The sequence below is a fragment of the Salminus brasiliensis genome, chromosome 6 (genome assembly GCF_030463535.1).
Source record: "Salminus brasiliensis chromosome 6, fSalBra1.hap2, whole genome shotgun sequence".
Taxonomy (NCBI): Eukaryota; Metazoa; Chordata; class Actinopteri; order Characiformes; family Bryconidae; genus Salminus; species Salminus brasiliensis.
The window spans coordinates 2,689,064-2,713,753 of NC_132883.1; the positions used below are offsets into that span (position 1 = coordinate 2,689,064).

A 24,690-nucleotide genomic window follows, 5' to 3' on the forward strand; every position below is an offset into this window, starting at 1 on the left:
TCCAATAGTCCATCAACAACAAGCACTCACTCAACAAAAGAAACAAGGCAGTATTTGTGTTTCAGGGTGTTTGTATTTCTTGACACAGCAACTTAACCAATAACCCTACAAATGACAGACCTTCAACATGTTCTGCCATCTAGAGTCATGATTTTTTCCCCCCCCTTAATATGTTTTAAGATGTTCTCTTAATAATCCCAATAAATGCTTCTGATTTTGTACTCCGAAATTAGCCAACTCAGATACTGACCTCTTTGCATGACATTCTGAATAATTTCTAATGACACCCTGCTTAGATAACATGGTTACAGTATCTTCTGACTTAAGGCTTGCATTTTACGTACTTGCATCGTTAGAGACACTTCATGGTAACATAAAAAAACAGGAACTAAACTGTACACAAACAAACTAGATACAATGATAAACACAAATTATAAATGCAGATGGCAGTGCAGCAGCAAATCCAGAAGTTCAATGTTTTACAAAGAAAAAGTTTAAGGTGTCTTCTCAGATTGCATCGTCCATCACGGGAGAAAACTGAAGCTTCGTTCATGAGCAGTCTGTACGGATCAAATAATTACAATGATAATCCTTTAGAAGAGTAGTGCCTTTACCGTATTCTAGTGAACAGGTTTAAAACAGACACAGATTCCTGGGGAGAAGAGGGAAAGCAAGTTATTATACATATAGATTTTATTTGGTGCATTTAGAGCTAAACTTCAAGGCACTTTATGCCCAATTAGTAGCAATTTGCAGGCTGTCTAGATCACAGAATTGTAAATACTACAGATGCAGCTTTGTCTTTTCCGCTACCAGCATCAATAATGAACTGAATCAATAAATATCAGCCAATATAGAAATAGCATTTATATATATTTGGTTTGCTCTGGTCTGAATTAAGTAACGAGTTTGAGCAATTAGGTTTTTCCCCCCTGTGTGAAAAACCGAAAATGAGTCACAACAAACCATGTGAGACAGTTCTCTCTGCGTATTGGTCAGACCTGTCTGGGATGGAGCAAGGAAGTAAATCCGGTGTTCTGGACTAGTGCTGCAGATTTATGTGCAGTTTAACATGGAGCTGCATCTGTTTATAGCTGTAGTAACATTCATTATCTGGGCAGTAAACCAGGTTTACACCAGGCAACTGGGGGGCGTCTAGCTCTGACGACTAATATTTGGCTCGGATTGAAGTAGAGCTGGGCAATATGACGATATTTTAGTATCATGGTGATATCAATAAGCTTTTCTAATCATATGGAGGAGACTGTTGGTGTTAATAAACACTGATCAGCTGCAGGGTTCATTACTAACAGTATAATTAGACTGGGTTCATTAGATGAAGAGCAGCAGCTGTTGAGTATAAATCACTGTACGGGAGAGTAGATCTGAATAGTAGTTTATAAGAATCTGCCGCTACTGATGTTTGTAGACTATGATTACATGTATTTTGATAAATATTGTGTATCGTGAAAAAAAAAAGTCTTTAAATATCATGATTTTAGTATTTTTACCATATCGCCCAGCCCTAGACTGAGGTCAGATCACATTCCTATCACCAATGAACTGCTCCAGAGTTTGTTTGGGGTCGGACCCTCCTCTGAAAGGTCTCAGTGCGATTGCTAGTTTCCTAGCAGCCCAAACTATGAGCGTTTAGTTTGGGCTGGTATGAAATTAGCAATCACTAAAATATTATAGTTATAATTAATTAGTAATCACTTCAAATATTATAGCCAGATGCGTTGGATCTGAAATCTCCAGGAAATAGGACTGGGCACCTAATTAGTGGTTAATCAGTCTGATAAACACCCACTGATTAAACTGCTGGGTGGTTTGTTAGGATCTTACCTTTGTTGATCGTGTTTTACTAAATACATTCCAGAAACGCAGCGTCTCATCGCCTGCTCCAGTCACGATGGCCTCCCCGTCTGGAGACATCGCCTGTATTGGGAGGGAAGGCAGATGGTGTGGTTTGACTAAAAAGGCTAACGGGAAATGAAAGCTCCCAGTTAATATGAAGGTCGTTTGCATAATGGAAGGAATCTGTAACTGCAGGGTGAGCCGATACGGTGTCAAAACCACAGCTTCGCCGCTTAGTGCTCCAACACACCACCCAAGTTGTCCACTGTTTCAGGAGCTTAATCAGGGGAAGCATGGAGTCGGACAGGGTTCCTCACTGTTAACTTCTTTTCTTTTCCCAGATGGTTTTTAACCACCTTCTCTGTTTACTGAGATTTAGATACTCAAGCTATGATAAAACCCAGGGTACAGGCACACATTACTCACACAGTAATGAGATTTTACGGCAAATGAAGTCACACTATTGAAATTCGTATAAAGTAAAGCACTTAAAATAGCAAATCATTACTTTTAATGTGCTTTAAATTTATATAGTATATTTTATCTTAAGGCATTTTTATGTGACTGGTGCCACAAATGTGAAATGTTGAACAGTAGCCAGGAAGTTTTTCATTTTTAACGTTTTGCTTTTAATAGCCCAGTAGTTTAAGCCATTTACATAATCCAGGGCTAAAGCAAACTAGGTTCATAGTTTGCTGGTTAAGCAAGACACTGTGCATGTGTGGTAGTACATGCCTCAGGAGCGTCAGAGCAGGGAAAACACAGAACTGTGAACTGGATCTGATGCAGGTTCTGAAGGAACAACAGACCTAAATCATAAGGGGGGGGGGGGGGGGAGAGAGGGAGAGAGACTCACCAGGTAGAGCACTCTGTAGGAGTGGCCGGTCAGTTTGGCTATCTGAGTGAGGGAGGGGTACTTCCACACTAGGATCTGGTTCTGAGAGTAACCGTGTGTGCTAACCTAGAAATAAGGCACAAAACAGACGGGTTAAGAAAAGTTACCGACACACACACACACACACACACACACACATCCCTTATCCACTTATTATTAAGAACTAAAAACCAAAAGCTGTAATTTTCAAAAATAATTTACTGAAAATTAAAACATAACTATTCTTTAATTTTGGTTAAAATGATGCATTAATTGTCCTTATCTTTAATCCTCTTAAATCCACCCACCCCCCTCCCCATTTGGACAGCCAATTACCCAATCCGTACGTCCTCCCTCCCCCCTCCCAACACTACAGAGGGTTGACCAACACACACCCCCTCCGGCGTGTGCGCAGTCAAGCCTCTCATTTTCCGAACTGCTGCCAATGTAACATCACTGGACGACCAATTCACCGCACACCCGGCTTTGGCCAGTGACTGCCAGCACCGCAGCGAAGCAATGTGGGGGGAGAGCGCACCATCCACCCACCCTGGAGAGAGCCAGGCCAATTGTGCAGCATGACTGGGATTCGAACCAGCGACCCACTGATCATTGTTACAGTCTCGAGACCCTGAGTTGCACCTTTCACAACCAATCTGTGTGAAACCTGTAGATCTGTAGAACCAAGACTCATAATTTATCTAATTAAATTTTCATTTTGATTTCAGAAATTAATTTTGAACCCCCACTAATAACTAAATAAACCAGTATGGTGTGTGTGTGTGTGTGTGTGTGTGCTTACCAGCTCATTGGTGTGTTTAGACCAGGCCAGGTTGCACACCTGCGATCCCGTGTCAATGCACTGCAGCGGCTGGGCCGTCAGTGTGTTCCAGAAACGGATGCAGCGGTCAGCTGTGCCCCCTCCGGACGCCAGCAGGCCATGCTGATGAGGGGACCAAGCAATGGCCTTCACTGCTGCCAGGTGCTCCGTGTACTGCTGAACAGGCTGAACGCTGGAGTGGTTCCATACCAACAGCTGACAACAGAACACAACCAGAGAACATTTAGGGCTGATTCAGTATTAATTATTATTTTTATTAATAATAATAATAATAATAATAATAATAATAATCTCTAATCTAAAAAAATTGATATATATATATATACACACAAGATTAATCTTGGATGTTTGTAGCTTTATTGGCCTACAGAACCAAGATGCCAGCCTCCTCCAGCCCTGGCTAGAAGGTGGTTCATTACCTTGTTGTCATTTCCTCCAGAGGCGAGCAGCTGATGATCGGTGCTCCATTTGAGGCCGCACACCTCCTGCCGGTGGCCCTGCAGCCTGCGCTCTGACTGCAGCGGTGGCGTCCGAATGTCCCTCTGCAAGATCATACGATCCCGGCTACCTGAGGACAGCTGGTCAGCATTCCACGCTAACGCACCTGGAGGAGTAGAATCCAAAATAAGGTTTTAGTCTCCTGTAAGAATTAGAAGTAAAATCTGCTGATCTGCTCAATAAATCACTGATATTAGAATAAAAACTAATAATAATAATAATAATAAGACTCCTACAGAAAGTGGTGGAGGTTCTCCATCACTGTGTTCATCATTAGAACATCTCCAACGTTCTCCTCATGGAGTCTAGTGTTATTAGGTTCTCCTCAGAGAGCTCTTTTCTCCTTTTTACTGGATTTATCTTCACCTGCTTTATCTGGAGCTTCTACAGTAGAAACCTACTGCTGAAATTATTGCTGTCGAGATCTGATGATGAACGGACCAATAAATCTTTCCATTTAAAGATAAGAAGGTTCTTTTTCTTCTATTGTAAAGCTGCCGTTTTAGAGATACAAAGTTTTTCAGCTGGGATCAATTCTTCTTGGGAAACCAGAGGCGTGTTTAACCTTCAGCAGGTGTGTTTTACAGCTTCCGGAATATATCTTACCGACTCTGGCCGTGTGCCCCTCTAATGCAAATAGCTTCTTGCCAGCTGCTGCATCCCAGATCTGCACAAATCCTTTATGCGTCCCCACGGCAACGTGATTCCCCTACAGCAGAAGTCAAGAGAAATTCACTTTCAGAAACCCGCAGTCGTAGTTAACTCACTCAAATTTGACGTAAACGGTCACTTGTGTTGCCGCTCACCCTTTCTGACCAGCCGACCGACGTCACGGAGTCTCCTTCTACAGACAGGTCACACAGACGGGTTACCTGCACGGAGACCAAAACATAGGTTTGCCACAACAAACACAAACCAGCTCTGTATGAAAATTTATTAAAACTAAAAAATTATCTTATTTTTATCTTATAAAAATCTTATATCGTATAAAAGGGGATTTCCACTCCCTCCTGTTTTCTTTGGTGGTCTGCCCCATCATCAATAAGCCTTGGGCGCCCATGAACCACTCACAAGTACACCAGTCGTCCTTCCTTGGAGCACTTTTGGTAGGTCAGTACTGACCACTGCATACCAGGAGCAAACACCCCACAAGACCTGCCTATGGTTCTGACCCAGGCATCGTCTAGAACATCACAGTTTGGTTCTAGTCAAAGTGTCTCCGGTTCTTAAGCTTTAGCACCTCCATCACCTTCAAGAACTGACAGTTCACCTGCTGTCTGATATATCCACCCCTTGACCGGTGTCTTTGGAACCAGATTCGCCTGGCAGTGGTTTAATGTTATGGCACATCGACAATCGATGTATGCCATTTCAGTTTTCCGTTGGATTAAAGGAAATAAAGAAAATAAAGGACGTTTGTTTTGGGCTACAGTATGGTACGTACTTGGCTTGTGCAGGCGCTCCACAGGTAGACGCAGGTTCCCAGTCCGACGCTGAGCACGTTTAGGGATGACCAGTCCACCAGGTTGAGGTAGAAATCGTCTTGTAGTTCTGGTGCATCGAGCACTTTAAACGGTATCTTGGAGATTTTGCGAGTGGGTTTCCTTGGCGAGCGGAGCAGCTTTTGACTGGACAGACAAACAACAGGTAAAAACGAGTACAGCAAATGAACCTGCGAGGTGGTGGAGGTGGTGGAGGTGGTGGAAGTGGGGTTCTCTGCGTTCTTCATAATAAGCTGTGAAAGCTAAGAAAACGTACCTTTTGCTGCTGACGGGGGATAAAGAGTAGGGAGACACGTTGTTGCCGTCATCAGGCATGGCTCTCTTGGTGCTGAGGGAGTACTGCAAAAAACACAAGACGTTTAAACCACCTGATATGAAAAAACACCACCACTGAAATGAGATTAATCAAAGTCACAGGTGTTGTATTTTTAATTAATTCTATTTTCTTTTTTGTGCCAATTCTTTATTTATTTGTGCCAATAAATACTTTGGTACTGTGTGATTGGAGTGGCACTACACGTCAGTGAGCGATCACGTCATGTAGAAGGCTGACTGACTATGCTGTGCTACACCAATCAGAACCCTTGGGCAAGACTCCCAACGCTACACTGGCCCACCTCTGTAATACATTTACATTTAAGGCATTTAGTAGACGCTCTTCTCCAGAGCGAATTACAAAAGTGCTTTGCTATTTACTGAAGAAGAACCTCAGCTAGTTTAAATAGACTAATAATTCAAAGCTCCTCTAATCTTAGTCTCTACTAAACACAAGTCAATATGGAGACCATTGTACTCTTCTCTTCGCCTGAGTCCTCTCAGAAGAGGAGGGTCTTCAGTCTGGGTTTGAGGATTAACAATCTGCTGCATGCATCAATTAATGGCCAAGGTTATGAACCAAAAGCATCCACGTTCCCATTGGATTTCACATTACATTGGATTTCTATGCTACAGTGTGTGTTTTATGGTTTTACTCCTGTTGTTTATATCTTCTATTAAAATCAGTTGGATGATCTGAAACTTAAAATTGGACAAATATGCAAAAATAGAAGAAAATAAGGAAGGGTGCAAATACTTTTTATAGCACTGTACACCTCAAAAGCTGAGTAGCCTAGGATTTCCTGTAAATAACATTTGGCCTCTGTGACTGTATCTTGTAATTTATGAGTGAATAAAGTTCTTTATAATTTTTATATATATATATATATATATATATATATATATATATATATATATATATATATATATATATATATAATTTTTTATATTTTTATAACTTTAAAACACAGAAAAACTAAACAAAATAAAAAATATAAAATAAAAACACCACAAAACTGACCTGAGATTGTAGGAGTTAAACAGGCTGTTTTTGTGGCCTCCTCAGTTAAGCAGTGCCTAACTGTACGTGCCTTACAATCTCTAAACCTTCCTGACATCACAAAAACGCTGAATTTGACAGACAGTGTCTGCTGAAGGCTCTGCTCTAAAAGCACTAGAGCTAAAAGTATTGGTGCTTTAGTGCCGGGACAGATGAGGCTTACGCTAAAGAGGCTTCTCTTCTCCGGCGTCGAGGGCTGGAGCCTCCGGTCTTCAGTCTGGGGGTCTTGAACTTTCTCAATGCCGGCTCCAAGCAGCTCATTTTTCAGCAGTGCAGAGTACGCCAGGCCGTCCACTGGAATGAAAAGACCCAACTCACTGATTCCAAACCAGCCTTCAGTAAAATGATGCCTCAGAAAACTCAGACTGACGTTAAAATGTCAACAAGAGGCATGAAACTCACCTTTGCCGGTGTCTGACGTTGCATCCTTTGTTTTCTTATTCTGGCTTGGAGACTTTTCATTTTCCTGAGAGGAGCAAAGTAAAAATCAATACCCCTCACTTTCTACATCCCTGAAGAGCAGGGTTACAGCCCACTGTTCTGTTCACAGCTGAAATCACACCTTCAGCTGGAGAACTGCCTCAAATATCAACTATTAATATCATATAAAAGATCTGATTCACACAATTTTCCTCTTCAACAAAGCAGATCAGCCAAGACATGTTCGCTGCCCGAAGCCATCTTCTTTATTTTTTATTTCTGTTCTGGAGCAAAAAAGGCTAATGTAGCTACAAGGACCTAAACCATTTAGATCTGATCTGTGTGTGTATAAATAATAATCCAGCTCCACAGTTGAGATCAGACGAGCTGCTGATTAATCTGATCAGTAAATCCTTTATTTTCAGGATCAGATTCTATAATCAGACTTTCTGGACTGACTGATTTAGTTTAGTCAGACTTTTCTTAAAATCACTGTTTTATAGTGTTTAATATCTGATAATCCAGTCTGATCTCCTCCCTGACCAATCAGCTCCCAGCTCCTTTACAACACTGCAGTCTGATCACTTCCTGTGTGTGTGTGAGTGTGTGTGTAGTGGCACACAGTCTGGACTGGTATCTGTGGTTGTTGTTGGTCTACTGGTGTGTAATAGCTGGTTTATAGTGGGTGAATGTGCTGTGTGTGTGTGTGTGTGTGATTGGGGTTTCTATAGCGAAAGTGTGTGTGTGTGTGTTAGCATTAGCATTAGCCTCCACTCGGATCTGAACGGGTTCTTCAGTGCTGGTTTATAAACAGAGAAAGGCGAGTGCCTGTTCTGCGGTTCTCCCGCTGGTAAAACAGACCGTTTCAGTGAGATTTTTATAAAGGGTCAGATATTATGGTCTGTTTTCAGGTTCCACTGTAAAATAGCTCCACACTGCAGAACCTCAGCTCCTTTATTTAGCTTCTAAGAACGTCCGCACTGCTGCTGCTGCATTGCGGCCACTAGATGGTGCTCTGGATGGAGCTCTGTGGTTAAAACACAAACTCTGAGCTGGACTGGGATTGGACACCCTTAATTATAATCATTACTGATTATATGATATGCTTTATATTTCAGGGGTCAGCTGTGGTCAATAAAGGACAGAGAAGCAGGCTTGTGACCGGTAGGTCGCAGGACCGATCCCAGGACTGGCATTCAAGGTTGAGGGTCTCCGGTGATCTCAGTGATCTCCCTGCCCTGGTCATTAAATACAGTAATATGTAGTAAAAATAGCCTTTTAGCTCCATTCCAAACTTGAAGATACAAACATGGGGGCACCAAACATGACGTGGCCAATCGATGATGTTTGGGACAAAGAGGAGAAACTGGCGAACCACCTCCCTCCGTATGCCTTAGAAAGAAAAACAAGCACTTACGTTAATCCTGTGGAAGTTGATGCTCCAGTTGGCTCCTGCACGCGATGGTATGAAGCGGTCTCCGTGCTTGCTGGGTGAGGACATTGGTGATTTGGTGGGAGTCAGGTGACGTATCACATCTGTGACTTTCTGCAAGAGGGACAATTTGACATAAAGAGGCGAAAAAGCCGTTAGACTTGAGAAACTTCCATGAGGAGCATGTTTTTTCCAGAAGCCTCACAGAATACGGTCCACTATGATGGTACCAGGACTACAGTTCACACACTCTCTCTGATATGAAAAATGGTTTAATAAGACTTTATGAGGAGGCTGTGTGAAATGAGGGACTCACCACAGGGCTTGCATTGTCGTTCTGAATGTTTATCTGCCGCAGTAGTCGGCGCTCATATTCCTGATCCATGGAGATCACTGGCCAGGGAGGAAAAGGTCCGGTCGGATATGGCTGCACACACAGACAAAGAGAAAAACATCAAATCAATGGAGGCTGCAGAGGTACGACAAAAGACAGGAATTCAGATCCCTTTGAGACGGTACTTGCAATCCATCTTGGAGCTGCCAGCTCTGGATAGATGACCCAGGTTATGATATAATTAGAAGGACACTAAAACCACCATGTTAAACTAAGCTTACAGAAGAGTAATGGCCAAGTACTGCCCGGAGCGGTGGGCAGGCATTGCTGCAGCACCCTGGGAGCAGGGATGGTGAAGGGCTTTGCTTAAGGGCCCCAACAGTGGCAGCTTATAAACAGAGAAAGGCGAGTGCCGGTTCTGCGGTTCTCCCGCTGGTAAAACAGAGCGTTTCAGTGATGGTTTTATAAAGGGTCAGATATTATGGTCTGTTTTCAGGTTCCACTGTAAAATAGCTCCACACTGCAGAACCTCAGCTCCTTTATCTACCTTCTGAGAACGTCCACACCACTGCTGCTGCTGCAGCCGGCTGGGGATAATGTCCGTTAATTGCACCTTAAGGACACTAGATGGCGCTCTGAACACCGTGGTTAAAACACAGACTCTGAACTGGATTGGGATTGGACACCCTTAATTATAATCATCACTGATCATATGATATGCTTTATATTTCATGATATGCACCATGTTAAACACCATGCTTACAGAAGAGTAATGGCCAAGTAGTGCCCGGAGCGGTGGGCAGGCATTGCTGCCGAGCCTGAAGCTCCAACTGCTGAGCCACCACTGCCCTCAGTGGTTTTATCAGCAGAGATGGTGGAAACATCTACATTTAAGGCATCTGGCTGACTCCTGAAATCACATACATGTGAATCAGGTCACAGGTTGGAGAACGTAGAGTTAAGAGTCTTACCCAATGCCTCTCATTGGTGCAGTACTGGTGCTGTAGTGTGCCCAGTCGTGGAACTGAACCCAGCCACCCATCTCAACAATCAACCGCGATAATATAAAACTGCAGCTTGTGGGCTGAACCTGCTAGAACATCCTGACCTTGTCATGCTGGTCAGCTGTTCCACTTGTAGACGATTTAGTGGAACAGCGGCTGATTTCTAACTGTTCTGAGATCTTTTTGGGGGACATCTGCCAACAAGATGTTAGTATCCGACCCTTCTTTAAGTCCTGTACATTGAGGTCCCACCAGTGAGCCTTAGGAGCCCAAGACTGTGTTCCCCGGTTGTCCTTCCTTAAGCACTTTTGGTAGGTCAATACTGACCACTGCGTACCGTGAACACCCCACAAGATCTGCTCTGCCTGATGTTTTGGAGATGTTCTGACCCAGTCGTTGTCTAGAACCTCACAGTTTGGTTCTTGTCATACTCAGATTCTTACACCTGATATATCCACCCCTTATCAGGAGCTACTGTAGATGAAGATCATCAGTAAAAGAACAGCGGAGGAGCCGTCCATCTATACAGCTGAACACCGGCCCACATAGACGCATCATGACTGGCTGAAGCTGGGTCTATAAATTATCTGGGTTTATGGTCTGCAGTTAAACATAAGGGCAGCAAAAGGTCAAAGCCTTCGAGACAAAAGACCTTTCACACACAGCACCTGCTCGGCAATAGCACCCCAGAGACAGGTGGTCCGGCAAAGGCACCAACAGGCATCACACCATACATACATACATACATATATATTTATATGTACATGTATAAATACATTATTTATATATATATATATATATATATATATATATATATATATATATATATATATATATATATATATAAATAATGTATTTATACATGTACATATAAATATATGTAATAAATGTATATATGTATGTAAATGGTAACAAGACAAAGCACTTTCTAGAAAAACTAAATTTATTCATTTTAAAAACAAATCTGAATTAAACACCAAATATATAAACACACCCACAGTGGGGAAAAAAGTATTTAGTCAGTCACCAATTGTGCAAGTTCTCCCACTTAAAAAGATGCGAGGCTGTAATTGACATCATAGGTAGACTCAACTATGAGAGACAAACTGAGAAAAACATTCAGAAAATCACATTGTCTGATTTTTAAATAATTTATTTGCAAATAATGGTGGAAAATAAGTATTTGCTCACCTACAAACAAGCAAGATTTCTGTCTGTCACAGACCTGTAACTTCTTGTTTAAGAGGCTTCTCTGTCCTCCACTCATTACCTATATTAATGGCACCTGTTTGAACTGGTTAACAGTATAAAAGACACCTGCCCACAACCTCAAACAGTCACACTCCAAACTCCACTATGGTGAAGACCAAAGAGCTGTGGAAGGACACCAGAAACAGAACTGTAGACCTGCACCAGGCTGGGAAGACTGAATCTGCAATAGGCAGCAGCTTGGTGTGAAGAAATCTACTGTGGGACAATAATCAGAAAATGGAAGACCTACAAGACCACTGCTAATCTCCCTCCATCAGGGGCTCCATGCAAGATCTCAGCCCGTGGGGTCAAAATTATCACAAGAACGGTGAGCAGAAATCCCAGAACCACATGGGGGACCTAGTGACTGACCTGCAGAAAGCTGGACCAACGTTACAAAGGCTACTGTCAGTAACACACTACGCCACCAGGGACTCAGATCTTGCAGTGCCAGACGTGTTCCCCTGCTTAAGCCAGTACAGATCCGGCCCGTCTGAAGTTTCCTAGAGAGCATTTGGATGTTCTGGAAGAGTTTTGGGAGAAGGTCTTATGGTCAGATGAAACCAAAGTAGAACTGTTTGGTATATATATTGGAGGAGAGTGAATGCTGAGTTGCATCCAAAGAACACCATACCAACTGTGAAGCATGGGGGCGGCAACATCATGCTTTGGGGCTGTTTCTCTGCAAAGGGACTAGGACGACTGGTCCGTGTACATGAAAGAATGAATGGGGTCGTGTATTGTGAGATTTTAGTGCAAACCTCTTTCCATCAGCAAGGGCATTGAAGATGAAACGTGGCTGGGTCTTCCTGCATGACAATGATCCCAAGCACACTGCCAGGGCAACAAAGGAGTGGCTTCATAAGAAGCATTTCAAGGTCTTGGAGTGGCCTAGCCAGTCTCCAGATCTCAACCCCATAGAAAACCTTTGGAGGGAGTTGAAAGTCCATGTTGCCGCCGACAGCCCCAAACCATCACTGCTCTAGAGGAGATCTGCATGGAGGAATGGGCCAACATACCAGCAACGGTGTGAGCCAACCTTGTGAAGACTTACAGAAAACGTTTGACCTCTGTCATTGCCAACAAAGGATATATAACAAAGTATTGAGATGAACTTTAGTTATTGACCAAATACTTATTTTCCACCAATATTTGCAAATAAATTCTTTAAAAATCAGACAATGTGATTTTCTGAATTCTTTTTCTCATTTTGTCTCTCATAGTTGAGTCTACCTATGATGTCAATTACAGCCTCTCTCATCTTTTTAAGTGGGAGAACTTGCACAAATACTTTCTTTCCCCACTGTATATCTGTGGGTATATAAACACTATTAGACCATATCCCATCTTCCCATTATAAATAATCTCTTATACTACCACTGCAACACTAATGTGACCTGCTGCCCATTTCTTTTCTTTTCTTTACATTTATTCTCCTAATATGTCCCATCTGACTAATATTTGTAGTCTATAATATAGATCTCCATACAATACATACACTTTTTAAATACATAAATATCCTAAAATGCTGTGCAAATAACAAACAATCAATAACATCCACTGGAACTAATAAAGTGATCATCTATCAACTAATCTGGGTACACAATTTCTTACCCAAATGTTATCAATGAGGCCAAGAAATGTCTTATCTTACTAGGGATGCTCTGATCTGGCTTTTTCAGTTCCGATATCAATATTGAACTTTGCATATCGGTCGATCCCCGATACCGATCCGATACCATTGCTGTATTAATAAACCGTATACCTCACCATGTGGGAGAGACTTAAGGCATCAGGACTGACTTAAACATCACCTTACATACATACATATATATATATATATATATATATATATATATATATATATATCACTAATATAACAAATTAACACAGATATAAATGCCCTAAACTGCCATTTGTCATTTATTTATTTGCACATTTAGTTCAGTCTCACACCAACAAATTCAAAAGGCGAAAGGATCGGTTCCATGGGTCGGCCTAATTATGCAATACCCGACCCAGCTAATTTTGTTAACATCGGTACCGATATCTGATCCTAATATCGGATCGGTGCAATCTTACATTTCCATTGCATCTCCACCCTTCTTCCTGAAGGCCTCTTTGAAGGAGCTCTTTGGATCTGGCCATGATGGTGATCATCTTCTCCACCCCTCACTTCAACCATCAATCCAGATCAGACCAGACTAAACGTCTGAGGTTTAAATAAGACTCCAGACTAATCCTCTCCAACCACGTTCTGATCATCTGCAGCTGATATTGTTTTGATCAACGAAAGAAGAAAAGTCTGATGTTTGAGTCTGGATTATTGTTTTATATTGTGGTTGTTGTGGCGCAACAGATAACACCACTACCTGCCACTGAGCTACCGCACCATGTGGGAGACTGGGGTTCGATTCCCGGTGACAAACATCAGACTTTTCTTCTTTCGTTGATCAAAACTTGACTTGACTTGATATAGCTAGCTATATATATATATCTGCAGACTGGACTGCATTTCTAAGACTGATCCAGGATCTGATATCTAATAGATTAGATTTTCAATAGTGACTTTAATGGTACAGTATTGATTACAGGACGTCATCAGCTGGTTGCCTTTGCTAGCTATCTAGAGAAGATAGAGAAGCAGCAGGTCCACGGCTGGAGAGGGGTCCAAGTAGCTAAGTTAAACCCAAGGCAGAAGACTGTCCTTCAGGCATGTTCCTCAGCTGTTCCTTAGCTGTTTCTCGGCTGTTCTTTAGCTGTTCCTCAGCTGTTCCTCAGCTGTTTCTCGGCTGTTCTTTAGCTGTTCCTTGGCTGTTTCTCTAGCTGTTTCTCGGCTGTTCTTTAGATGTTCCTCAGCTGTTCCTTAGCTTTTCCTCAGCTGTTCTTTAGCTGTTTCTCAGCTGTTCTTTAGCTGTTTCTCTAGCTGTTTCTCGGCTGTTCTTTAGCTGTTTCTCGGCTGTTCTCTAGCTGTTTCTCGGCTGTTCTCTAGCTGTTCCTCAGCTGTTTCTCTAGCTGTTTCTCAGCTGTTCTTTAGCTGTTCCTCAGCTGTTTCTCAGCTGTTCTTTAGCTGTTCCTCAGCTGTTCCTCAGCTGTTCTCCTCCTGCAGGACAGGCTGAACTGGGAAGCTCTGACTGCTGCTTAATCCACTGGTTTACAGCAGAGCTCTTTACTAGTCAATCGGATCAATGAACTTAGATCAATAATATGATCTGTATCCTCAGAAGTAGCTCTGCTGAAGTGAACTAATCGACCCGTTCAACCCCGGAGTTAATCAGCTCAGATTTCTCCGCTCCGGCTTCATTTGTTATTAGCCTGACGGCGGCTAACGCCCGGCTAGCTCTCCTTCTCCCACAGAAATCAGCAGACTCACCTCAAAGCTTCCCCGCAGCTCGATGAATTACCTCTGGAACCGGCCTGAACCCAGATCAGACTGGATGGAGATACGTGTTTTCTTTATAACACAGCGAATAAAACCGTGAGCGTGAGACCCGCCGCCGCTCTGCGATGTTAGCTGCGCTGCTAGCAGTGTTTTCAATTGACGCTCTCGCAAAGCATTGTGGGCGAGAATTCGAACCGTGACGTCACGGACATTTGAAACAAAACAGCGGAGGTCGCGTTCGCATGGCAACGGAGGCACGACCGTTGGCGCAGCTGCGTGTGAATATTTACTTTAATTTAATTTAATATTTATAACATTTATATTCCATTTTTTATTATTTTAGCTATAATATTTATATAAGAACAATATTTATATGCTCTATTTATTCGGTCTTTAAAGTCACACATTTTATAAAACCAACATTGATAAATTATACAACAGAACGGGAGAAAATAAATAAATAAAAAATATAAATAAATAACATATTTATTATGATTATATATACATATATAATATTATAAAATATATATATATGGCCAGATCCAAAAAGCCCTTCAGAAGAAGGTAGGAGATACAATGTAAATGTAAGATTTAGGGATGCACCGATATGATATTAAGATCAGATATCGGTCCCGATATTATATATATATATATATAATGCATGTTTATTTATTTATTTATTTATTTTTATTTATTTATTTATTATATATAATACATATTTATTTATTTATTTATTTATTCATTTATTTTTATTTATTTATTATATATAATACATGTTTATTTATTTATTTATTTATATATTCATTTATTTTTATTTATTTATTTATTTATTATATATAATACATGTTTATTTATTTATTTATTTATTTTTATTTATTTATTTATTTATTTTATATATATAATGCATGTTTATTTATTTATTTATTTATTTATTTATTTATTTATATTTATTTATTTATTTATTTATTTTATATATAATGCATGTTTATTTATTTATTTATTTTATATATATAATGCATGTTTATTTTTTATTTGTATCATATTTTGTACAAAGTATCTAAAAAACAACAGTAATACCGTCCAGTATAAGTGACCCACCCTCTTTCCAGTTTGAGGTATCATGTTATTATGTAATACATTCAGATGTTGTGCAAATGACAAACAAACCTAAAACTAATAAAGTGATATACATGTTCATATATATATATATATATATATACACAAATGTTCTCAGTGAGACAATAAATATCTAGAGTCTGATGTTTAGACAATAAATAAATAATAAATAAATAAATATTTTAACATTTTATTCAATAGCACAAAAGAAGAAGAAAGAGGCTGTTTTGACTTGTTGGTTGATTGTTCACAGAAACGTTCATACCCTCGTACAAAAGAGAGAAAACCGGGCAAGAATATCTACAGTCCAATAAATACTTAAATAGTATAAACTCGAGGCAGAAATATATTAATTTAATGTTAAAGTTAAAAACATGAAAAGGTTGAAAACTATTTATTTAATAAAATTAAATAAATGTAAAAATCACCAGCAAAATAAACATAACGATTAAAAGAATTCTTAAAACACCTTTTGTATTTTGATAAAATGTAAATCTATATATTTATTGATCAGTTTGAAAAGTGTGCGTGTGCTGCCCCCTAGTGGTTTGCGGCCGGTTGACAGTTTTACATTGTTCATGTTTTCAGCTCCTCTATGATCCGCGTAAACATTAAGAATCACTGGAGCTTAAATCTCTTATTTTTCGACAATTTATCTTAATTGAATCAGTTTTTCTGGCTGTGTGGAACATGAGACATTACAGTGATACCTAATGAGAGAGTGGTTCAGGAGAGTGGTCGACTCCACTCCTGTAGGGGGCATCGTCCAAACCCAGCTGCAGGGGAGAGCTGGAGCCCCTTCCTGCAGTGACAGCATGGAGAGAGCTGCCCGGTGAGAAACGCGAAGGACTGAAAGAGCTTAAAGCGAAGTAGGTTGAAGTGTTTCCTCTGGATTAACCTGCTTTAATAGCTTTAATTAAACAGTTTTACCATGAAAGACAGTTAAACTCTGGGTTCAAAGGGAATCCTGCGGTGTTTCAGTGCAGGGTGCTCATCAATAGATCACTCAGCTGTCTGCAGTAATACTGTCAGATTCACATGTTGCTGATTAATATGTGTATTATTGTATATTATCAGTGCAGGGTGTTTATTTCAGTCTATAACATGTTTTATACTGTTTCAGTAATTATTTAATTAATTAATTAAATTATTTAATTAGTTATCTGAAGTTGGCTGTTACACAATTCTCCTTGCAATTTAATTATGGGAGTAAAAGTAATGTGGATAATGTGGTTAACAAGACAGTGGAAATGTCTGGAGAAGTTAAATGAAGATCTGACCACCCTTTTTATTCTCACACACACACACACACACACACACACACACACACTATATAATATACATATACCTATTCTGCATCTCACAGGGTAAAGAGTCGTGAATCCCCCCAATTGTTCCAGTAATTCAATAGATAAATAAATAGATAGACACTTTATTCATTCCTAAGAAAACTTAGCAGCCAGTAGCAGTTATGCCAAACAGCACCGCACAGTAACACAATACAATAATAAGGGTGGTACAGTAAAAAAAATAATATATAAAAAATAGTAAAATCAAATTTATTAGCTTTTTACAACTGGTGTTGTCACAAAACAGCTTTACACAATCAGTAATGATTTTACTCATTACTCATAGACAAGAAATCAACAACATAAGAAGACATGAAAACTTAAGACCCCCAGTGAGCAGCAATAGTGGTCCAGACACAAAAAAGATACATATATCTCCCTTATGACAATGAGGCATAAATTACCTTTTAACTATAAGTAAATATTCACTATAAATAACACAGTAACATTATATATATATATATATATATATATATATATATATATATATATATATATATATATATATATATATATATGGCATTTAGCTGACACTCTTATCCAGAGCGACTTACAATGGTACTCGTATTACACAGATGGGCCATTGTAGTGTTAGGAGTCTTGCCCAAGGACTCTTATTGGTGTAGCGCAGCAAAGTCACCCAGACCGGGAATCGAACCCCAGTCTCACTGGCAGGTAGGGGTGTTATCTGTTGCGCCACACCAACCATATATATATATAAAATAATTAATCATTTACTACAATGAGTCAAGAATACATACAAAAACACCTACAACTATACAAATGATCACTGTAATCGCACACACAGAATAAATGTACAAATATGCATTTGAATCAAACTGGAGATGAAAGGCAGTCAGTGCAGTTATGAAGAATAAAGAGTGATTAATGTGCAGGAGGAGCGGCGTATCAGCAGATTAACGACAATGCTGAATAAACATGTGCATGTGTTGGTATTCAAGTAAATTGTCAATACTGTCCAGCAGTGCGGATGTTAATAGTTTTTTACCAACTATATGTAAGTGTCTCACATTTAGCTTCGAATGTTCCTGTTTCATTCCCATAATTTCCCGTTAATTAATTTCCCAATTTTGGAACCCCAGCGATCGTTGACCCACGTGGTATTTCGGACTGGATGTACTTCGGTGATGGCTGCCGCGTACAGTCGAGTCTCAGCATGAACTATGGTTGATTCGCAGGGCCAAATAGCATTTGCGTTAATGGCACTATTTTTATTTTTTATCTCGTTAAATTGAGATCACGTTATTTTCACGTTAACTTCCACAGCCCTAACAACAAGCTTTAAGTAAATGAACCCCCACAGAATTGCATTTATTCATGTAAGGCTGTAGGAGGCTGTAAGGCTGCTGGATTGTATGTATGACGATTGCTCTGACCCTTACTTCCCTTGTCTTTCAGCCAGTCTGCAGCCGTGGTGGTACCTCTACACCATCAGAACCCGCACTCCCTGTGCTCGTCTGCGGATTCCTCAGCCTACAGAAGCAGTATAAGCTCATGGCGAGTGAGCAGGACATAGCGTCCGTGGGGAGCATACTGGTCAACCCCAAGCAGGACTTGACGACGCGATTTAGGGCCCTCTTTACGCTGCGTAACCTCGGCGGAGAAGAGGCTGTAAAATGGATCAGTGAGGCCTTCGCGGACGACTCTGCACTTCTGAAGCATGAGCTGGCGTACTGCCTCGGCCAGATGCAGGATGAGAGCGCGATTCCCGTTCTGGAGACGGTGCTGAAAGACACTAAGCAGGAGCCGATGGTCAGACATGAAGCAGGTGAAGGACGCCACTCTGGTTGACTTCTTAGATTACGTGTTAGAGAATTTATCAGGATATCAGATCGGATATCTGTTGGACGCATAGATATATATATATATATATAGAGAGAGAGAGAGAGGTGAACTCAAGGTGAAGTCAAGGTGAAGTCTTATTATGTTTGTTTATAGTGACATTTTGTATATATATATATATATATATAGATATAGATAGATAGATAGATAGATAGATATACTGTTGCCCACTTTTAGTCACAGATTTTCATTAAGACCCCCTGAAATTGAGTTAACTAATGAAGATTGCTCTGTTGTATGATGTCCTTACCTGTTCTGCACCGGAGATGGACACTGGATACCTAGTGTTGTGTTTGGTTGTGCTGCACAGCCCCTGTATTAGTATAATAACCATAGAGTTGTGGATTGAATTGTAGTAAAATGAGTATAGAAATAGTAAATATTGTAGTAAATATTATAACAATACCATATTTAGCATTATTCCATAGTTGGTGGCTAGTGATGCTATAAAGCACAGCTCCTCATTACACCTCATTACTCCCCTCTTTATTCCCCTGGCTTGTTGAAGGATCGCTGAACTGGGATATCGTCTGATATTAACGGTTTTGTCCGTGTCTGCAGGAGAAGCTTTGGGAGCCATCGGAAATCCAAAAGTCTTGGATCTACTAAAGCAGTATTCAGAGGATCCCGTCATTGAGGTACGAACAACAACCGTGATGAAATAACACTCGTCCTCAGTGAAGAACTCAGACCACACCTGAGCATTTTTGATAGTGCTCTGGGAATATCGAGGCTCCGCCCATAGTTCCTTTAGGACCCACCCCTGATTCCTGCAGTTTAATTGGAAACACAAGCAAGTGTTTCTAGTGACCGGAAGAGAATCCCAGACGTTTGCTGGGATCCCGTCCTTAACATTTACCTCCACCACCATTCGTCTGTTGATAGTTTTGAAGGCTAAAGTGTAGCAAGGTAGAGTTTCAATTCATTTATAACTGTAATGTATAAATATATTATCTATAATAAGATTTCTCCGAACATGTCACAGTTTAATAGTAGTAATAATAATAATAATGAGTCCCGGCCAGGCTGGTTCACATGGCACAGACACAAGCTTGTTATTGGTTGGACAGTTTTACAGCTACTTTTAGCTCCGCCTTAATAAAAGTAATAAGTCCTCACGGTCGTCTCCGGACGCGTATTCTCATCAGGAGATCTCGTCTGGCTCCTTGACCCTTTAATGGAGTGAGAACTGGGGGTGCATTGTCCCAAAAGACCTCCATTGACATACACGGACTGCATTAACATCTCTGCTTGTTTCCCTCTCTCTCTCTCTCTGTGTGTGTGTGTGTGTGTTTACGTGTAGGTGGCAGAGACGTGTCAGCTGGCCGTGAAGAGGCTGGAATGGCTGATGAACGGAGGGGATGAGAGCTCTGTGACCGATTCCAACAGCAACCCCTACTGCTCTGTGGACCCCGCGCCCCCCGCCCAGAGGAAGAGCGTTCCTGAGCTGAGGAAGCAGCTGCTGGACGAAGAGCTGCCGCTGTTTGAACGTTACCGAGCCATGTTCGCCCTCCGAAACCTCAGCACTGAGGAGGCCGTGCTGGCTCTAGGAGACGGTGAGAGACAGACGAAGCAGTTTGAGAAAAATACACAACACACAATCGACCGGCCTTTAATTTCTCTCGGAAGTAGCCGAACATTTACGATAAACAGGGACGGAAAGAGTAATAATTAATCAATTAATCATTAAATGAGCATAAAACATTTATAAACTACAATAGAAATTATATAAATAATAATAATATAAAAGAATCTGATTATGATTAAATTAAGTAAGTAAAGAGGAAAAATAAAAATAGGACTAAATCAGTCAGAATCATGCAGAGAAATCCAGAATTAATCATTCTGTATAAAAAGGTAAAATTAATAGTTAAAAAGTTATAAAAGTAAAAAAAAAACAAATTAAGAAACTCCAATTAAGCTAAACTAACTAACTAACTTGAGAATTTCCCCACTGTGGGACTAATAAAGGATTATCTTATCTAACTAAAATGGCTCAAATAAAAATAAATGTAATTATGCAAGTTAAAATAATAAAAATATTAATAGCTAAATTAAATAATAATTAAAAGTACTGGACCAATGTGTGGACAGAACTCAGCTTGTTTAGGTAAGTGAGTCACACAGTGTTAGAAACCACATTAGCGAGTAGATTGGAGAGTTCTTCACACCTGCCATTTACATACATCCTGTGCTAAGCAGGTGGGAACAAGGTCCAATGTGTCTGACACATGATCTGATTACTTAAACCACCAGGTGGTGGTAACTCACACCACGGTTAAAGGTGGCCAGAGATACATTTGACCACATTTATATGTGTCTGTGACCACATCCAGACAGGGTGTGAGCTACTGCTAAACCACAAACCTGCTAAACCACAAACCTAAAAAATACTTTAAACGTTATTTAATAAAAAACTGTCATTGGTCTTCTCCTCCTCCTCCTCCTCCTTTTCATCTTCTTAAAAGCATCAGTGATGCAGCACTGCTGTCAACAGTAAACCTGCATCACTATAAAACACAATTATGGAATTATTATATATATTTGTATAGAAAGGAAAACATACATTTATGTTTGTAGGCCTGTTAATAAAAAGCCGTTGAGGGGGTGGTGACTTTCTAACAGCGCTTATTGCATTCCTGCTAGTAATGTAAATAAAATAGCTATTAATATTGAAATATGCACAGTGATGAAGGAGGGTTTTTGTATAGTTCTTGTATCGTTTTTTTATTTTTTATTTTTTTGGTGTTTTTAAGGTAGCGTTTTTCTTTCTCTTTTTGTTTGATTTGTCTTTAATAGTTCAGCAACCAATGAGTAAATAAATGAGCTTGTATCTTTTGCACGCTCAGTACCAAAAACAATATTATACATAGCAAATAATAAACTAATGTTTATATAACTAATGTTAATTAATTTAAAGTAAATAATTAAGTTTTCTCCATCGTGTCAATCATGTAGCTGCTTCTGAGCACTGTGTAAATCATTCTGGATGAATGGACCAATAGAAATGCTCTAAATTACATAAACTGTAGTAAACCAAGTCACCGTTTTGGAGTTACATGTTTTAAATTGGATAGAGACTATATATATGTGTATGTGTGTGTGTGTGTGTGTGTGTGTGTGTGTGTGTGTGTGTATATATATATATATATATATATATATATATATATATATTAATGTAACATATAGGCTGCCTGTCTGTGTGTGTGTGTGTGTGTGTGTGTGTGTGTGTATATATATATATATATATATATATATATATATATATATATATATATATATATATATATATATATATTAATGTAACATATAGGCTGCCTGTCTGTGTGTGTGTGTGTATGTATATATATATATATATATATATATATATATATATTAATGTAACATATAGGCTGCCTGTCTGTGTGTGTGTGTGTGTGTGTGTGTGTGTGTGTGTGTGTATATATATATATATATATATATATATATATATATATATATATATATTAATGTAACATATAGGCTGCCTGTCTGTGTGTGTGTGTGTGTGTGTGTGTATATATATATATATATATATATATATATATATATATATATATATATATATATATATATATATTAATGTAACATATAGGCTGCCTGTCTGTGTGTGTGTGTGTGTGTGTGTGTGTGTGTGTGTGTATATATATATATATATATATTAATGTAACATATAGGCTGCCTGTCTGTGTGTGTGTGTGTGTGTATATATATATATATATATATATATATATACACACACACACACATTTTCTACTTGAAATAAACTCTAGTAAACCAAGTCACCATTTTGGAGATACATGTTTTAAATCAGATAGATATACATATATATTGCATTAATATGTATTATATTTATTTTCTATACAAACATTTTTCATACAGTCATTTTAGGACATTCTACTGGTCAGTTCACCATTTGAACACCTCTGACACACTATAACTATTGTACACATTTATCTGTGACGCCTCCTGTTTCATATTAAAAACAGCCAGGATGGGGTGCGTCCAAATTCTTCACTAATTAGTAATACTAATTTTACAGCAGAAGGGAAAAGCTTCTTAACTTTCAATGGAAGTCAGTGTGAAAAGATTTAATTCCAAATAACTTAGGAGCATTTCTATTGGTCCGTTCATCATGAAATTCTGACACAATGTCAAAAACAACGGCCAGATTCACATTATGTCAAAAAGTAAGAAATGTTAAAAAATTATTATTATTATTATTTTTGTACCAGTGACCAAATAGTAAATGCCTTGTTGATTGCACGCAGCCTGTATCTCAAAACCTGTGATCTTCCTCCCTTCATCAGGCCTTCAGTGCAGCGGCGCCTTGTTCCGTCACGAGATCGGCTACGTTCTGGGCCAGATGCAGCACGAGGCCAGCATCCCTCAGCTGCGGGCCGCTCTGGAGAAGCAGGATGAGAACGCCATGGTGCGACACGAATGTGCCGAGGCGCTGGGCTCCATCGGCAGGGACGCGTGTGTGCCCATACTGCAGCAGTATCGTGAGGACAGAGAGCGCGTGGTGAAGGAGAGCTGCGAGGTGGCCCTGGACATGCTGGAGTACGAGAACAGCGGACAGTTCCAGTACGCTGACGGACTGAGCCGAGTGCAGTCTGCTGCCTCAGCTGCTGCTCCGTGAGAGCGGCTCTCCTGCTGCCTTTAGCACTTTAACACACTGTTGCTTTTCCGAGGTCCTGGGCTGGGTTTCAGAAAAACATCTTAGCGCGAAGCCGATCCTTAATGGGGCGAGCGAGCATAACGCCCAACACTCTCTCTACCAGCTGAGCTCATCATCACGCTAAGATGTTTTTGGAAAACGCAGCCCTGGTCCAGGTCTGTCTGACCTTCGTCTCGCCCCTTGGTTTCGTAAAGACTTTGTTACTGATCTCCAGTGGTCTTCTGAACTTCAAAGCTTCGACCTCTTCAGAAGAAAACCTTTAAATAAACGTTTAACTGGTTTGAACATCTACTGGACCTGGTCTTCTTGTAGGTGGCCCTCGAGAGCCACACGAGAGCCTCAGGAAGGTCAGGTACTGGTGCTGGATTGGCCACTTTAACTCATCCCACAGGAATTGGATGGAGCTCCATCAGTCTAGAGAACCCCACAACCCAATTCTGGAGGTGAGGGGAAGGGGGGGGTTATACCCCTCCAGCCCGCGCATAGCATTGGGCATGGTGACCTTACTTTTCCCCTGTAGTTTTCAGTGATTGCTAGCCATCTCTACCTATTGGCTGTTCCTTTAAGGACCAGCTGTTGTAATCAAGCATGCCGTTAAACTCCCATATCAGAGCTCATATCATGGGAGACCCATTTTTCGTAGTTTTTTAGTTTGTAAACAGTGTTTAAGTTTCTCCTCAGCTCCTACAGTTCGACATACGGTACTAATCTGTAAAAATCTCTGAATTTGGGATGTTACAAAAATAAATACATTTACAGCGTAAACACTTATTCAGCCTTCAGGATGCTTCCCTGGCCCCCAAAGATGGTTTAGGTGACTACTTACAACCTTTACAACCTGTAAAAATGCTTTAAACCTGAAGTTATAATACTAATAATAATGTTATTCTATT

At 40.1% G+C, this 24,690-nt stretch overlaps 2 protein-coding genes across 3 annotated transcripts; one reads left to right on the forward strand and one right to left on the reverse strand.

Annotated features, from left to right (window-relative positions):
- Window positions 1-21: 21 nt before the first annotated feature.
- fzr1a (fizzy/cell division cycle 20 related 1a) lies at window positions 22-14,927 on the reverse strand. Its single transcript, XM_072681320.1, has 14 exons — window positions 14,762-14,927; window positions 9,116-9,226; window positions 8,785-8,913; window positions 7,350-7,413; window positions 7,111-7,241; window positions 5,829-5,911; window positions 5,515-5,698; window positions 4,877-4,942; window positions 4,677-4,779; window positions 3,992-4,176; window positions 3,534-3,767; window positions 2,714-2,818; window positions 1,846-1,938; window positions 22-652 (listed from the first exon to the last, which is right to left on the reverse strand). The coding sequence occupies exons 2-14, from the start codon at window positions 9,182-9,184 to the stop codon at window positions 611-613; spliced, it is 1,488 nt and encodes a 495-aa protein (XP_072537421.1). The 5' UTR covers window positions 9,185-9,226; window positions 14,762-14,927; the 3' UTR covers window positions 22-610.
- Window positions 14,928-16,669: 1,742 nt separating this feature from the next.
- On the forward strand, window positions 16,670-24,082 carry dohh (deoxyhypusine hydroxylase/monooxygenase). Of its 2 annotated transcripts, none has more exons than XM_072680778.1 (5): window positions 16,670-16,755; window positions 18,655-19,024; window positions 19,660-19,736; window positions 20,402-20,654; window positions 23,427-24,082. In XM_072680778.1, the coding sequence occupies exons 2-5, from the start codon at window positions 18,751-18,753 to the stop codon at window positions 23,756-23,758; spliced, it is 936 nt and encodes a 311-aa protein (XP_072536879.1). In that variant the 5' UTR covers window positions 16,670-16,755; window positions 18,655-18,750; the 3' UTR covers window positions 23,759-24,082. The 2 variants fall into 2 exon arrangements, with proteins under 2 accessions (XP_072536879.1, XP_072536880.1); XM_072680779.1 differs by having other exon boundaries at window positions 16,677-16,755; window positions 18,659-19,024.
- The last annotated feature ends 608 nt before the right edge of the window (window positions 24,083-24,690 follow it).